The 16,626-nt window shown below is 37.1% G+C and overlaps 1 protein-coding gene across 1 annotated transcript in view; it reads right to left on the bottom strand.

Moving 5' to 3' along the window:
- Vps13D (vacuolar protein sorting 13D) overlaps nucleotides 1-16,626 on the bottom strand; it is a 1,260,195-nt gene that overhangs the window by 859,841 nt on the left and 383,728 nt on the right. The window contains exon 26 of the mRNA XM_090393926.1: nucleotides 11,290-11,435. Within this exon, the coding sequence (XP_090250052.1) occupies nucleotides 11,290-11,435 (146 nt within the window). The remainder of the gene's footprint in view (nucleotides 1-11,289; nucleotides 11,436-16,626) is intronic.

Below are 16,626 nucleotides of genomic sequence, written 5' to 3'. Positions count from 1 at the left end.
ATGTGGAGGTTCTTATAATCAGCCACATGATGACTACTGTACACAGATTTGGTCACCTGCATTTCTTGGGGACTGGGAAGTGTTGGAGAGGATTCAGAAATGAGTGACCAAGCTGGTAAAAGGATTTAGGGTGTGTGGGTTGCAGAATTTAGCTACCAGCTGGAGGAAAGGAGAATATGATAGAAACTTTTAAGTTACTAAAGGAAGATTGACACAAAATAAATTTTTCAATAAATGGGGAGTAGGGGGGAAACAAAGGGTCACAGATGGAAGCTGCCTAAGAATGTGCTTAGTAAGGGTGTGCAGACTAGGTTGTTTTCTTGGAGGGTGGTGAATGAATTGAATGGATTACCAGAAGTGTGAGTACTCCACCAATGAATAGGTTTAAAGAGATGTATGATAGCCATTGTGCTAATGGATGGAGTTTGTCTACTGTGACGAGTCGTTTGACTCCATGGAGTGCCCATATAAATAATAATAAAATGAAGAAAGCAGTTGATATTTTTTAAAAAAATTTAATTGTTAGAGCAGCACAATTCAATGCAGTTTAAACATGACTAAAATGACTCATGGTATGTGAGCTATCTCTCTGTAGAGCTTGTAGGTAATTGTTGAAGAAATTAAAAATTATAATAATATGTCAGGAAATCTGATTAGTGATTTCCAGTCATCATTCAGAATAAACTTTTGGTTTCTGTTTAACTGAGCCATGTAAGTGAATTACAGGTATACATTCCTTGATTTGCCTAGAGATGGTCGATATATCCCAGTCAACAATATAATTTTTAGTTCAAGTGTGGTAGAAAAGCCTAGACTTTTCACTTGTTTTGTGCTCTTTCTTTATGCTTCAGGTTCTTTGTTTCTCACTTAAAAACAATGGCTTATCTAGCAAATATAAGCAAGACCACAGGAACCTAGTATCCTATAAACATCCAGATGATGACAGACATGAATGCTGTTCTTCAGCGATCTGAATAACATGAATAGTTTTTTTTCAAAGTTACTGAAAGTTATGTACTCTGACAATGGTAGCAATCTTGATGCACAAATTGCCAAAATATGGGATGGAAATTGAATCTGATGGAAATGGTTATTATGAACACTAATGATTACAATTCCAAAATATCTCTGAAAAATGGGGAAGCCTGAAGACTTCCCCATTTACTTAAATCTTGAATATGAACTTATCTTGACTAAACATGCAAAAAACAAATGAATTACTCTAGAATATGACTAACTGGCAACCTGATTTGAATAATTCAGACTTTTAACTTTGCTATGAATAGTTCAATGTGGGGCGCCATGTGTGAGATGTATTTATTAGCAAATGTGAGTAGTTCAGAGGAGAAAGTAGAGAATGGAAAGAAAATTTGTCTGAGATGTGTGATGATTAGGAACACAGCGAAACAGAAGTTTTTAAACACGAGCACTATCTATAACAAAAGATCAAATAAGCAGATATGGTAGATAGGGTATGGTCAAGAAAAAATATGAAAGCAAATGCAAGTGACAGAGTGCAAGGAATAGTAAAAGAAAAACAAAAGCAGAAGAGTGCAGTATAATGAAAGATATTTCAGGATTATAATGATTACTTCATAATATGAAACAGGAACAACAGGGACTGCAAATCTATTTTCTAAGTATCAAGAAAGCTAAAAAAAAAAGACAAAATATGATGGTAGATGAAAAAAGGAAAGTATGAAAGAACAGAAAAGGGTGAAAAAAATACACCAAATATATAGAGTTTTTTTTTAGATGTTAGACAATACAACTGGAAGATAAATTTTGTTGCCAAGGAGACCACCACCAGAGGCTTAAAGTTGCTTGAAGAAGCTCTAAGAGATGTACTGACACCAGGGTTTTCAGATTATTATTCCTCAGCCCATCTGACAATAGTAATAATAATGTAGTATGGATTGCAACTGTTCATGGGCAAGAGTCACATTAAAAAAAAAAAAAAAAAAAAAGCATGGCCTGAATGATTTCTCTTCTCCCTCTTCATGGGCAAGAGTGTCACATTAAAAAAAAAAGGCATAGCCTGAATGACTTATTCTCTCCCTGGTAAAAACGGTAGAGACTGCCATTTTTACAATCTCTAATCTAACACAAAATAGTGAAATAAGTCTATACTATTCGCAATCCATTCTACTAAAAATTAAAGTTAAGTAATATTGACTACAAGATCCTCTATGATTAGAGAATTGCAGAATACATATTTGTTAGGTTAGAAAGAAATTTCCAACCTAACGTCATCAACAGAGTTGATGATCTTTTGGAATTACTCCTATGAAGCAAAAAAAAAAAGCTAAAATGAACAAATTTGATGCCAGATGCATATTATAGTTTTTAAGGAGATAATGCAGGAAGTTAGTTCTGAAGTACAAATTTTGGGCACAGTTTCAGAAGAATTGTTGGGGTCTCTCATGCTGCAAGAGATTCTTTTGAATCTGAGAATATCACTTTACTACTCCAGGTACAGTAGCAATGATTTGTGGTTTTATTGAGCAGGAGTTATACTAAGAGCTCAGCTTTGTATTTGAGTAATGCCATGATGGGACCTCTGGATTGAAAGAGATGGAAGCATAAAAGTGCCCAATAGTCTTGATTAGGTCCAATGGTGCCCACAACTGAAGCAGAGCTATGCTTTATTTTATACATTTAACCTTTTCAGTGTGTGTACGCACGCACATGCACACAAACACTTGCTCCTGTATGTTTAAGGTTTAATGTGAAACAAGTTTTGTCCGGTCATGTCTGGTATATGGTGAAATTTTGTGTGCACTGCATCTGATGAGAAACCAAGCCTTAGATATGGAGTGGGAAAAAAAAAAAAAAAAAAAAAGAGGATACGAGGGGAAAAAAAAAAAAACATACAATAATATATATTCATTGAATGTTTGTCAATGAATGCCTTTAGGTGGAAAATAGATTTCATTGCCCAGTGTAAAACTATTACTTTCTTTAAGAGGACTAAGATTTGATTGAAGAAGTTTTATGTGAGGTATCTAACGCATGAGTTCCAGACCCTTAGGCTACTGACAGTAATAATAATGTAATATGGATTGCAACATTTCATGGGCAAGATTCATACTACAAGATCGGCTGAATGATTTCTACTCTTCCTTGTGCAAGACTACTGTTTCCACATTCTTAAACCTAACACAAATAAATGAAACAATTCTTCAAATGAAGGTTCCTATATCATATTCCATTAAAAATCACTGCTCACTAACCAAGCCTTGGTTTTGCAACAAATGTTGCCAATATGTCTAAACAGTAAATTCAGCATGAAAATAGACCTTCAGTTTTATAACCCAGCTTAAAGTTGCAATTGCAGGATGAAAAAACTGAGAATGCCAGATGAATAAAATAAAGAGCTTAGTTTCTGCTTGAATCTGGTCTTTCTCTAACAAAGCCTACTGGGCACAACTTGTGTAATATTATGCTGCCACCTCTTTCACATCCAGAGGATACCATTACCCAAATTTGATCTCCTAGTATAACTTCTACCCTTATAACCAACAAATCACTGCCTACTATACCACTGCATGTCTCCTGAGGTCTTTCAGATTTCAGAATAATCTCAAATAGCCTGAAGAAGGAGGTATCATCAGAAAAGACAATTCTTTTGAAATTGTGCTCAAAATTTAGGCTCCAGAACTAATATCCTATATCATCTGACTAAAACCTTTAATACTCATTACTCATTTGCCATCTAACTTACAGCATGGAAGTAATCCATTCAGTTAAGTTAAATCATCATGCTGATTTTTCTCATATGTATAGCTCATTGAAAGTGGTGAGAAATTCATGAAATTCATTCATCAGTCATTAAATTATTGGCTACTGTTCACCTGAGCAATATAGTTAAAAGGTTATCAAATGTCAACTTCTTCACCTCCTGAAGACCTAACCAGAGTTTCCTAATACGGGAAATCTCAAACCACAAAAAGAATCTTAGGCAACATTCCTCTACTCTGGAACACAAGCCATGAAAACATTTGGTGAAACTCATTATCTCTTGTCATTACTAGAATGATTGATTGGATCAGTAGAGAAAAAAAATCTGGAAAAACACATTATCTCACACCATTGCTAGTACATTTAACTGGATCTGAGAGAGACTTAGAAAACAACTATGGTATCGTCCATCGTTTACAACTGGGTGGACAGTTTCCCCTATCCCCCCCCCCAGACTGCAGTAACCTAGGGTTTGTATTTATTAGCTGACCTCCTAGATTGGATTTATTTTTCAGAGCTTTGATTTTCATTCCGAAAAACATGCAAACTGGTAGAACATACAGGGATTTAGATACAATATATATGCCTCAGAGCTTTAACTGTTTGGGGGATATTTCCTACCAATCACAATTGTTTCTATCAACCTGCCTCCAAACAAACAGAAATTAGAATGGAAAATATATTTATATTTTCTATTTATATAAATATATTTATATTTAACTGCCATTATGTTTGAACAGAAGGTTGGAATGCAAATATATTCATATTATACTCTTTTTTTGTTTTGTATTCCAAAAGAGTATAATATGAATCGGGTACATGTGTGGAAACCCATTTGACACAGTAATGAACAGTGTTTCAAAATATATATATGAACATCCATTCTTCTTTAGTTCCAAAAATCAGCGACCACACAGGATGGCAAAATGATCGTAGTACATGCAAAATGATTGTAGTTTGTATCATACTGAAGATGGTAATAATGAGATTCAATACACTTCCAAAATGTGCTTAATCAGGCTAACATAATTAGGTCATTCATTGGATCATACATAGCACAACTTGCACAGTGAAGTTAAACTACTGTGACAATGTTAAAAGATATAATATGATGATAAAAAGAAACCAAAGTAATGCAGTAAGCCACTTAAAATTGGTGGTTTAATCCTTTTATACTTCTGTAGAAAGCTAGAAAGGCCTGCCACAAGAATATTACTAGTTCCACAGTCTCAATTTCATGGAAGGGCTGCTACATACAATGCAAGGTGCAAGCTTACTGTTTTAAAGCTCACAGTAAGAGCTTTAAAACAGTAAGTTTTAAAGCTCACAAACATGCATGCATACATTATCTGTATTCTTCATTACTTATATGGATCACATTATTAAGGGAAGTGTTATTAACTCTAATATATCAAAATTGGCAATGTTAATCTCAACTCATTACTTTATGCAGATGATGTTATACTTATAAATAAATCCAGTACAAGTCTATAGGGTTCCTTGACTAAATCGAGAAATATTGAAAACCTCAACTGCAACCTGAATAGAGAACCTATACAACAAGAAAAACATTTCAGCTATTTAGGCACGACTCTTAATGAAGATAGTAAATTAAATTTAGAAATAGACAGCAGAATTAGCAAAGTAGGTAAGGTATGAAGTAAATTGAATAAATTTATATGGAATAAGAGAGATTTGTCAAAACCCTAAACTAGCTCAAACCAATTTTAACTTATGGATATGAGACCTGGATTATATTTCAAAATTCTTCATCAAAGACTGGAGACCACAGATGTGATAGTTCTGATAAAGATTAGCAGACTGAACGGATGGCATCAATGGCAGTATCATATTAAAAATGAGGATATTAGGGACTTGTTAGCATAGCTTATCTCTGATGGTATGGTCACTTAATCAGAATGGGAGAGGAAAGATTAGCAAGACAAGTGTCCTTTGCCAGGTTGGAAGGAAATAAGACCCAGAGGAAGACTAAGATTTAGGTGGACTGATAGTGTAAAAAGTGCCTTAGAAGACAGAAATATAAGATCTGATAACATTGAAGTCTTGACAGATAACAGATTAATTCCTAGGAAAATTGTCAGTCAGAGGTTGGTAATGATGTAACTTTTTCATGTAGTACTATGATAATATCCTGTACGCCTTCTGAGGGTACTGTAAAATCTCACATATGTGTATTGGATAATGTATTCATTATTACAAGTTTTGTTTGGTAAGAAATTATTATTTGTGAGAATTACATCTGTTTTTTTTTTTTTTTTTTTTTTTATGTTGGGCCCATACACAGGAAGTTGATGGTGGTGGGTTGGGAAAGGAAGAATTTGTTTACGTTTGATTTGAATGACTTTAAATTGAATTCATTGGGAAACACAGCAGGTGAGAGACTGTTCCACAGTGCAGCAGTTGCAGGGATAAAGGAAGAGGAAAAGAAATTTGTTCTGTTTGTTTCTAAGTGTACTTCGGATGAGTACTAAGTGTACTTATTCTACAAATATGTCCATGTATTTCCCATGGACATATTTGTAGAATATACTTACTGCAGAGACCAAACGTCTGTGTGAAAGTGGGGAGAGAGAGAGAGTGGGTAAGGGATGGATCATTGATAAGTCTAATTGCCCTCCTCTGTATTGAGTCGAGCATTTTGAGAGAGCTTTTAGGGGACCAACCCCATACGTGGGAGCAGCATTCAATAGTTGAGCGAATTTGTGACTTGTATAATGTTAGTAGCTGTTCAGCGGTGAAGTAACGTCTTGAGCAGAAGAGAAATCCTAGTTTTTTTGAGGCTGAGGATGCAATGTTTGAGATATGTTTGTGCCAGGAGAGGTTTGATGTGAGGGTGATTCCGAGGAGCAAGATCTCAGGCTGTCTGGAAATTTGGGTATTGTCGAAAAGGATAGTGGGAAAAAGTTGTTCTTTTTTATGGGAAATAGTACAGAACTGGGTTTTGTTGGCATTGAAATTTATGAGGTTATTTGAACCACATTATAGGATGGCTTGGAGATTGGCGTTGAGGGTGGTGGTGGTGGTGGTTGATGTTCTGTAAGATGAGGTGAGTTGTGTAGGGTAAGGCTTATCAAATGCAAGTGAGGAGTGTAGTGTGCTGTCATCTGCAAAACGTTTGGGTTTGAGGTCAATTGCAGTAGGTCTGATGTACAGCAGGAACAGGGTTGGTAAGAGGACAGAACCTTGTGGGACCCCAGCATTAATTGAGTGGTGAGAAGATAGGGAGCCATCCGCCATCACACACAGTGTGCATCCAGTCAGAAAACTGGCAATCCACCAACAGAAGTCCTGGGTCAGATCGAATGATGGTAGTTTGCCTAGTAGGCCTTTGTGCCAGACCCGTTCAAAGGCTTTGGAGATATCTAGTGCAACCACTTGAGATTTGCCAAACCTCTCCATAGCATTTGTCCAGAGACGGATGATGTATGTGAGTAATCTCCTGTTGATCGGCAGTGGCAGAATCCACACTGGCAGTCATTTATTTGGTGAGTGTCTTCAAGATAGTGTAGGAGGTGGGAATCGATGATTTTTTCCATTACCTTTGACAGGACCGAGATAAGGCAGTGACTTGTCACCCTTCTTGGGAATGGGCTGAATATAGGGCCAATTTCCAGTTTGTGGGATATATTCCAGTGGAGAAGGAAAGTATATATAGGTGATATAGGACAGGGGCCAGTTCTGGAGCACAATTTTTCAGAACAATTGGGAGAATGCCATCGGGCTAGGAGATTTTTTTGTGTCTAATTGGGACAGTATTTTTCTGATTTCATCCTGGCAAAAGGATGTAGGGGGCATTGTATGTTGGGTGTCTGGAATGGCTGGGGGACATTTATCATCGTCAGTTATGCATGCAATCGAAGCAAAGCAGGAGGCCAGAAGATTGGCTTTTTCTGTGGGTGATGAGGCAGTAGAGCCATCAGGGTGTGATAGGGGTGGGAATAGTGTTGGACAGAAGCTGCAGCCAATTGCTTTGGCAAGAGACCAAAAGGCTCGGCTGCTGTTTGGACAGGCTGCTAGTTTCCTGCTTTTTGCTCTTTCGAACTCTGTTTTGGAATTGACTGTTTTTTTGCATCTCTTACGGGCTTCGGTGTAAGCATTGAGGGAGGATGAGGTTCTTGATTCCAGCCAGTTGTGGCATGTCTGGTGTTTCATCTCTACAGCCTAGGCACATCTTTTGGAGAACCAGGATTTCGTTAGGGAATGGCAGTTCAGAGTGTTGTGTGGAATGTACGTATTCATGCCGGTGAGAACTACTTTGGTAATAAGCTCGATGCATATGTTTGGGTTGGAAGGCCGGAAGCAATAGTCCAACCATGGGAATGCGGCATAGAAGTTGCGGAGACTGTCTCACTTGGTACTGATATAGTGCCAAACTACTCTTGTATGGGAGTGTCTGTGTAAACGTTGATGCAAAGGGGAGGAGATGAGCACTAGGTTGTGGTCAGAATTGCCCAGCGGGGGGGCTCACTACTTTCACTGTGTATTTGGAGGGGTCATTGATGAGGAAGAGATCTAGGGTGTTTGGGGAGTGGTTTGGGTTATCTGGTATTCTGGTTGGCATCTGGACAAGTTGTGTAATGTCGTTGGTGATGGCAAATGTTTCTGCATCTCTGCCTGCAAGATCTGTACAACTGGAGGAGGAAAGCCAGCTAGTGTTGTGGACGTTAAAATCTCCTAGAATGATGATTTCGCTGTTGGGAAAGTGGGATTGGAGAAAGTCGACTTTAAGGGAGAGGAAATTAAAGAGCTCAGGGTGGTTGGTTGCATTGGGGGAGCGATAGAGGCAGCAGATGAATTGAACTGAGTGGGGAAGGGATATTTTCAACCAAAGAAGGTCAAAGTTGGGTGATTCTAGGTTGGGTGCTCTCTGGCAAGGTATGTCTGAGCGGATGTATGCGCAGACACCTTTGGGACAAAAGTTGTTGAAGAGTGAGTAGTTTGTGAGGTTGAGATAAGTGCTGGGGGGGAGGTGAGATTTGGGTTTTCGCAGGAAGAGTAGGTGGGGTTTGATAGACTGTAGATGGTAGTGGACACTATTCAGGTTGGAGTTTAGGCCACGGATGTTGGTGAAGTGGATGTGTAGGTTTTTGTGGGATGTTTGTTGGACCGTAGGCAGGCACCGATTTCCCATGCGGTGCCTGCCTACTGGTCTCCATGGTGGCTGCTAGTGGCACCACTTGGTTTTTTCACCAGTTTGTCTTGTCTGTAGTTGATGGTCCAACTGTTGTCACCATTTTGACGTTTTTCTTCGAGTTGTCTTCGAAGCTGGCATCTTCATTCTCTTTGTGCAAATGATAAATCTAGTTGTGCACGTATGCACAATTGGGGGCAGGAGTCTTTGAACTTGCTGTTGACTGCTGTTATTATTTTTGATGTGCTTGTCAGCATGTTACAAGTCACTTTTACTAGGCGCGGAAAGTTTGTACCGTCCTTCCTTTTATTTATAGGCCCGAAACGATGGCACTTGACGATATTCTCGGGATCGATGTTGCATTCTTCGGCTAGTTTCTTGATGTCCTCTTATAGTGATTTTCCGTTTTCTGTCGGGAAGTTCAGAATGATGGCATCGAGTTTTTTGTGTTCAGCCTCCATCAAGTCGTTTACTGTTGATGCAATTAGATCGTGAAATTCTTTCACTGGTGGAGTGGAGCTTGTGTTGTGCTGGTTTTCGATTTGATCTAGCTTAGCTTCGACTGCACGTCGTAAAAAGTAAAAGTTTCATTTAAAGCATCGATGTGCTGTTTGAGATTTTCGACATGCTTGCCTATGTTCAGAAGTTGCTTTACCGAAGGAAGGCACAGTGAACAGAAGAACGGCTGGTTAAGTTCGGTAAGTAGCTTATGTGCGGCTTTGTCAATTTTCGCGCAGGAAGCATGCAACATAACTCGCAGAATATGCCCTTTTTTTTTTGTCTGTGAGACCGGTTTTGCAGCTGCAGCACGTAATAGGATTGTCGCTGGCGGTCGATGGCACTGTGCCAGCAAGACACGTGCTGCTTGTTCACCGTTGGCTTTTAGTGCCGCCATCTTTGCTGCATATGGTAGGCATCGTGTGCGCTTACACATGGCTGATTTTGAATTGGAAGGATAGCTGGTTTAATACACTAAAAGTACTTAGAGGTTGTACTGAAGTATTCCGCTGCTCAGCACCCGCTGTTAGGTTTCCGTTTGGTGGTTAATTTCAATGGAAAAACACTTGCAATAACGGTAAATTAGGGAGCACAATCTTATAGTAGCTTGTTCACTGACGCCACCTCACACAAGTGTGAGGTAACTGATGTTGCTGTACTTGTTATTGTTGATCACCTGAGCAAAATGGCCTGTGATTTAAATGACAGGTATTCTGATTCAAAAGAAAATTATTTTCAATCTTGGATAACTCAGCCAATGCTAGTGGATCTAACTGTTGTGGCCATGCAGTATCAAGAAGAACTCTCAGAAATGCAAAATGATGAGTCTAGAACTTTATTCAACATAAAAGGAACAATGACATGGTAAAATATTATTCAATATGGTAATTATGTACTTTGCATTATTCAAATTGTCACATGATGTAAGAATTGTAATAACGGCAAATATGTGCACGACGTGGAGTTCTGACTGTGAATCTCGGGAATAAGCATGCACATAGGTTGTAAATCTTTTGTATAAGATCTGTTGTTTTGTGAGAGGGAAGAGATCATCATCAATAAGAAAAAGCAGAGATAGCAGGCAAGACAATAAGTGTAGATAAGATGGGAGTTCAATGGGAAGGTCATCGTCGAAAAGACAGGAGTCGATGGCAAAGAGAATTGGCAAGAGAGTAAAAGAATGTTGGAGAACTTCCTTGAATCACTTTGCTGTAGTGATAAATGTATCTATAAAGTAACGTGGAATCCATCATGAAAGCTCAGTCAATTGGACTTGCATTTGGACAAATAAAGTAATATGTTCCCGTTTTTTTTTTTTTTTTTGTCTGTAATACATTACTATTGCTTATGAGACCTTTTTCAATATCTATTTCAGATAAGTCAAAAGACATATGTTAAGTGAGGTTACACATGAACTGAATGTTAAAACTTAATGATAGAATTAATTTATATTTGGTCTAAGCAGTGAACAGGATATGAGAGAGATTTGTTTGAGTTCATTAATGTTAATTTCAAATTGATCATAAAATATTTCTTGCGATTAATTATCTCTTGTACCTGAATTTATGGTGAAAAGTAATATTATGAAATTTTATTGAGCTTCATTAATTTGTGCAACAACATAGTGATAGCAAAGTCAATACACTATCCCAGGATACGAATCTGAAAAAACCTAACCAACAAAAGGTTAAAATTTGAATTATTGTTAATTTATTCCACAACTATCAAATTATTGGTTACACATAAAAGGGAATAACCAACTTTAAAAAATATATAACAGTGTGTATCAGGAATTGAGCATTCCACAGATCCCAAACACCCTGGTTTTTAGACTTGTAACCATATTAACCCTCTTCCTTCAAAAATCATTTTATCAAAAAAAAAAAAAAAAAAGATACCTTTTTAGCTGTTAAAGACTCCTGATAACCTAGCTGCTTTATTTCATCTCTCTGAAGTGCAGAATTAAGCGATTTGTGTTCTGAATTCTGATAAACAGATATTCTTTTCATAAATCCAACTAATTCAACAATAGTTTCCTGATTGGCTGTTAAGAAAATTATTACAATATAATATCTGATTTGCTAAAAAAATAAATAATGATCATACACAAAGATAGAATATAAGTAATAAAAACTATAATAATGAATACTTGTATTGATACTGATCTCACCTGTTTGTTTCAATGTGATGTGATCTTTCCTAGCAGTAATTGAAAAAACTGTTTTCTGTACTAGCATCTCATAGGCAAAGAGACCTCTTTGAAAGCATAGCAGTATAGATTAAATAATATAATTTTTCTACAAAATCAAGTCATGCATTATACTACAAACAAAGGGTTATGAAACCCATACCACAATGCTGTGCATGAACAAAAGTAGAAATTTGTTGATGCCTTTCTTGTACACATCAACTGATTCTTATATATATCAAAAGGTAGCAACAGCTGGAGATGCTTGTAAAATCCAGTGACAGAGAGTCTTCCAAGAAGAGAAGTACATATCATGAAAGAGTAAGAAGAGAAGTTGGTTCACAAGAAGATACATTGTGACAGATAAATTGTGTTCAAGTTATTGCAGTTAGAAGAAAGTAAAGAAATTACAGCAAACAGTTCAGCAGAATAATGCCCAAGAAAATTAACTTTTAGAAGGGATAGAAACAGAAAGTTTGTATGAGAGTGAGTGGTTGGAATGTATCCAAAGGAGAGAGAGCGTCATCACCTGCCCAGATTGTCTTATTCTGTACATCATTAAGCATGGATAGGGAAAAGCATCATGTTTCATCCCAACTTTGGAAACAGTATTCCAAGTTTGTGAAAATCTAGGATGTATAGTGTTGATAGCTGCTTTAGAAGTAATGTCTCAAGCAAAATAAAAGGACACTGTATTTTGGAGGCCAAACATGCTATGGATGTGATTTAAGATGAGAGATTTAAGTTGGCTCAATAAGAGTAGTCTGATCTCATCAGTAGAGAGAGAGATATCTTCCTTGGGGGCTGGATTGGACAATTTTGAATGGACAGAAGCAACTAATGCCACGTGGCTACCATATCAAGTCAGATAATTGTATATATAATGCCCAGTTTACCCATTTTCATCAGATTAAAGAAAAAAAAAAAGTTACTGTGAAGAAAAATAATGCAACTTCTATATGAGAGCAGTTCACTAGCCTTTATTCAACTTTTATGCTAACAGAACTGCAATTTGTTAGCATAAAAGTTGACAAAGTTATGCTTTCACCATTGAAAAATAACCAGGAAATCAGAGTTTTAAGGCAATGGTTAAAGTTGATCTTGAATATTTGAACGACTGCATAACCACAAAGTTTGTAAAATGAAGAGAATAACATATTTTGTCATGTAAGATTAAAGATAGGATGTGAAGTCAGTGAGAAGATCATTTATATACTAGAGGAAGAGAGTGAAAGAAAGTATACAGCCCTGGGGGGTACTCCAGTAGTGATAGTAGGAAATTCTTAGGAAAGGAAGTAATCTACTATGACACACACTGAACAACAACAAGACAGGAATTTGGCAACCCAATTGGAAAGGGTACAAGGCAGATCATATGATAGTAATTTCATGAACAGGTAACCACATCAGTTTCTTCAAACATTTCTATGGCTTATGGTTAAAAGTGGGTAGTAATGGTTAGTAAATCAGGTGTGGATTGTTTAGAGTGGCAAAATCTCTAATGAAGAGATACAAACAGGACAAGCACACAATTGATCTCCAGGTATACAAGATGCCCAACAGATTGCAATATGGTGACTATTTTAAGCATGACACCCAGACCAGTACCTAAGTCATCTGCAGACAATTAGATGCCCACATATCACCTAAATGGTGTGGCATAGGAAGCAGCGACTGAATAGTCTCAACAGCTGCTTTGATGCTTCTATTCTGGTAGATTATCACAGAGCAATTGCACCGTAACAGTATGGAAGCAACTCTGTTAGTGCTGCCTTTAAACACACAAGGCATGAATAGTATTGTTGCAGTGGCTATAAGGGATTCTGACTTATGGGCATTCAGTCATAATCCCACAGATGGTAGCTTAGTACCACTGGTCACTCGACCAAGCACATGCACCAAGTGTCTGAACCTGTGGTTCCTCTCATATTCAGCAGGATTACTATTGCGACGACTAGTCATCTGTATCTGGTACTGGCTAATGGGTGTCTGGCTATCATCTCGCACAAGAACCTGAAGACATTCAGTTCTTAGCATGTGGTACATGAACCTAAAGGCGTTCACAGTTCATGCATTTACCACAGTATTACTATTAGCCAAACTCACCACTCTGTTATTATAGCTACAGACCTGTATTATTAAGATTCTTGCCAGATTTTTGTACCTGGCCACATCTTAGTCAGGATCAGCCATGGACTTGGCCAAGATGAACTTGCACCTTTCTGTTTCGTTTATTGTTTGCCAAGCACATGATCGTGATCTCTGTCTAACCTAGCATACAAACTAACTTACAACTGACTTAATTCTAATAGCTGTGACTCCACCTACTCCTAAGGAGGGATCTTATTTTCATCTTTATACATGGATTTCAGAGTAATTCATCTGTGGTAGGTTTGTCCCATGAATCCATCAACCCAATCAAACGAGATCACCATCACTACAGAGTCAGATAAGAAGAACATTCCCAACAGTTGGTGTGCTGGGGCAGGATGTTAGAGGTGAATGGAGTACACCACCGCCACATCAAAATACTAGCATGATCAACTAACGACAGTTGATAGTTAGACAAATTTCCTATGATAGTTTGAAGCACAGGTATGTGGGTGGGGGGTAGCAAGTTCCCATGTTTCTATGAGTAGCACTCAGTGTTCTATCTACAGGATCCTCAAAGAGGTGTGCTTGACCTGGCCTTCTGCACAGGATTTTCTTAGGTTGCTATTTCACGCTCCTTCTCTATCATCAGGCTCCCTTTTATGACTTATTCTCTATTGAGAGAAATCTATATAAATTGGCTAATTTACATGACTAGCAGAACCATGGCTCTACCCAACACATCGAATGAGTATTCACCTCAATCATAGTCATATTTATTCCCACTGTCTACCCAACCTTGATTGTTATTCTTTCACTGAAACATTCAGACCACTGGTCAGAAATCACATTGGCAGCAACACCTCTTAACATCCATCAAACTGCTTGTTTCAATTAGACAGTCAGATTCTCCTGGTCTGTGCCAGTTCTGAGTCGGCTTTTAGTTGCCAGCTGAAATGGTCGCACCAGACAGGCCATCCAGCACACTGTGCAGCTGAGGCATTCCACGAGAAGGCTCAAATGCTGGTTCAGGCTCAACCCTAGTGATAATGTTTTTAGAATCTCCCCATCAAAAAAATGCCCCAAAATAATATAATCTATAAAGGAAAAATGAATTCCTTCTGTTACAAAAGACCAATTCTTACCATCAAACATGCACACCTAAAAAGGGTATGCAATTTATAGATGTTTCTACTTGACTTTTCTTGACTCCATTTATTTTCACACGCTGAGATACTGCTTATGGTTAATAATATAACATAAGCATATTTTGAAATGACAACAATAATAAAGAACTGAATTTCTTTGTAATCACCAATTTTTCTAAATTTTAAAGTTTTAAATTACATTTTGTCAGAATTCCAAGGTTTTTTTTTTTTTTTCATAGTATAAAAATACTGTAAATCATTCCTTCATATATGCATGTGCTACAGTTATTACATCTTGCAAATCATAGATGCCCACAGCATAATGGTTGAAAATACTATAAAAGAAAAATTTATTTTTATGTAAGTAATTCATATTTATTTAATTATATTTATTATGTCAACTTGCAGCTCTATTAAAACACAGGAAACTATTATCTGTAAAGAGATTACCAAAATACTACTGTAACAATATTAAATAAATGAATATTGCTATATAAAATTGAAAAATTTGATAATCATTTATTATGTCTATAATTTGGAATTTTGTTGATTATCTGAATGTCAAATACAATGTCAAAAATCAATGATACAAAAAAAAAAAAAAAAAAAAAAAATATATATATATATATATATATATAGTTGTCCGGTAGCATCCTCTAGTAAGAGGGTTGCAGCAGATGAGCAGCTCTTCTCCATTTCTCTCTGTCTGTTGCTTCCATCATTCTTAAACCAGTCCATTCCACGATGTCATTAAACCACTCTCTAGTTGGTCTTCCACATCTTCTCTTCCCCTCAACTTTCCTTGTAATATAGTTCTTGTCAGGTGTCCCGAAGAACCTCTCAGAAGATGTCCTGCAAATCTAGTCTTTCTTTGCATAATATTCTTTAGCAGTGTTCTTTCCATCCCAACTCGTCTTAAAACTTCTTGATTTGATATTCTTTCTGTATAGCTAATCTTTTCCATCTTTCTATCACACCACATTTCCAATGCATTAATTCTTTCCATATCGCTCTTTCTGAGTGTCCATGACTCACTTCTATAACTTGCAATACTCCAAACTGTTGCTTTAACTATTCCAATTCTAACGCCTATTTTAGTGTTCTTGTTTATTAAAATTCTCTTCATTACCATAAATGCCAATTTAGCTTTGCCTATTCTATTTCTAATGTCCAACTCTGAAGTGGAATAGCAATATCACTGATATTATATTTTTGCCTTTATTCCTAGTTGTTTCCTGGCTTCACGTGATTCCTAAAATTAAACACAACGAACTAATGCAAATGCATTAGTATGTTTAAGAAGAGGACACTTTTTGGAGTAAACATTGCATCACATTTGCATTAATAGCCCGAGTGTATGGTGACAAATAAGACACATTTGAGCCCTTTGAACAGATGTTCAGAGGGCTCAAATGATGATGTGCAGCAGGTCAAATTCTTAGCATTCCGGTGGTTTTAAACCACCCAGAAGGCAAGGCAAGGTGAGTGCTGAGACAATAGCACCTAGAAATCAGTGTCTGTGATTGGTTATTGTGTCAACCAATCTAACTGAATGTTGTCATTTTCACAAGTTGCTGTTTTTGTTTTCTGAGTTTCATCTGTTTTGCATGCATGAAGTGTGAACTTGCAAGTTTTTATATAGATAATATGGACAAGTTCATAATATATAATTTTCCATAAATTTATATAACTTTTTTGCCCATATTTACAATAGGAAACAGTATTGACGATCTAATGTGTGTTCAGTTTTCTGCCAGAACTTTTGCGGATTGTATGACTGTAGTCAAAGGAAGTAAGCATTGTCCTCC

Source organism: Typopeltis vanoorti, chromosome 6 (assembly GCF_054136105.1).
Source record: "Typopeltis vanoorti isolate ZY-2024b chromosome 6, IOZ_Tvanoo_1.0, whole genome shotgun sequence".
Lineage (NCBI taxonomy): Eukaryota > Metazoa > Arthropoda > Arachnida > Uropygi > Thelyphonidae > Typopeltis > Typopeltis vanoorti.
Note: the sequence above shows the minus strand (reverse complement) of the source record. Positions and strands in the feature narration are given on the sequence as shown.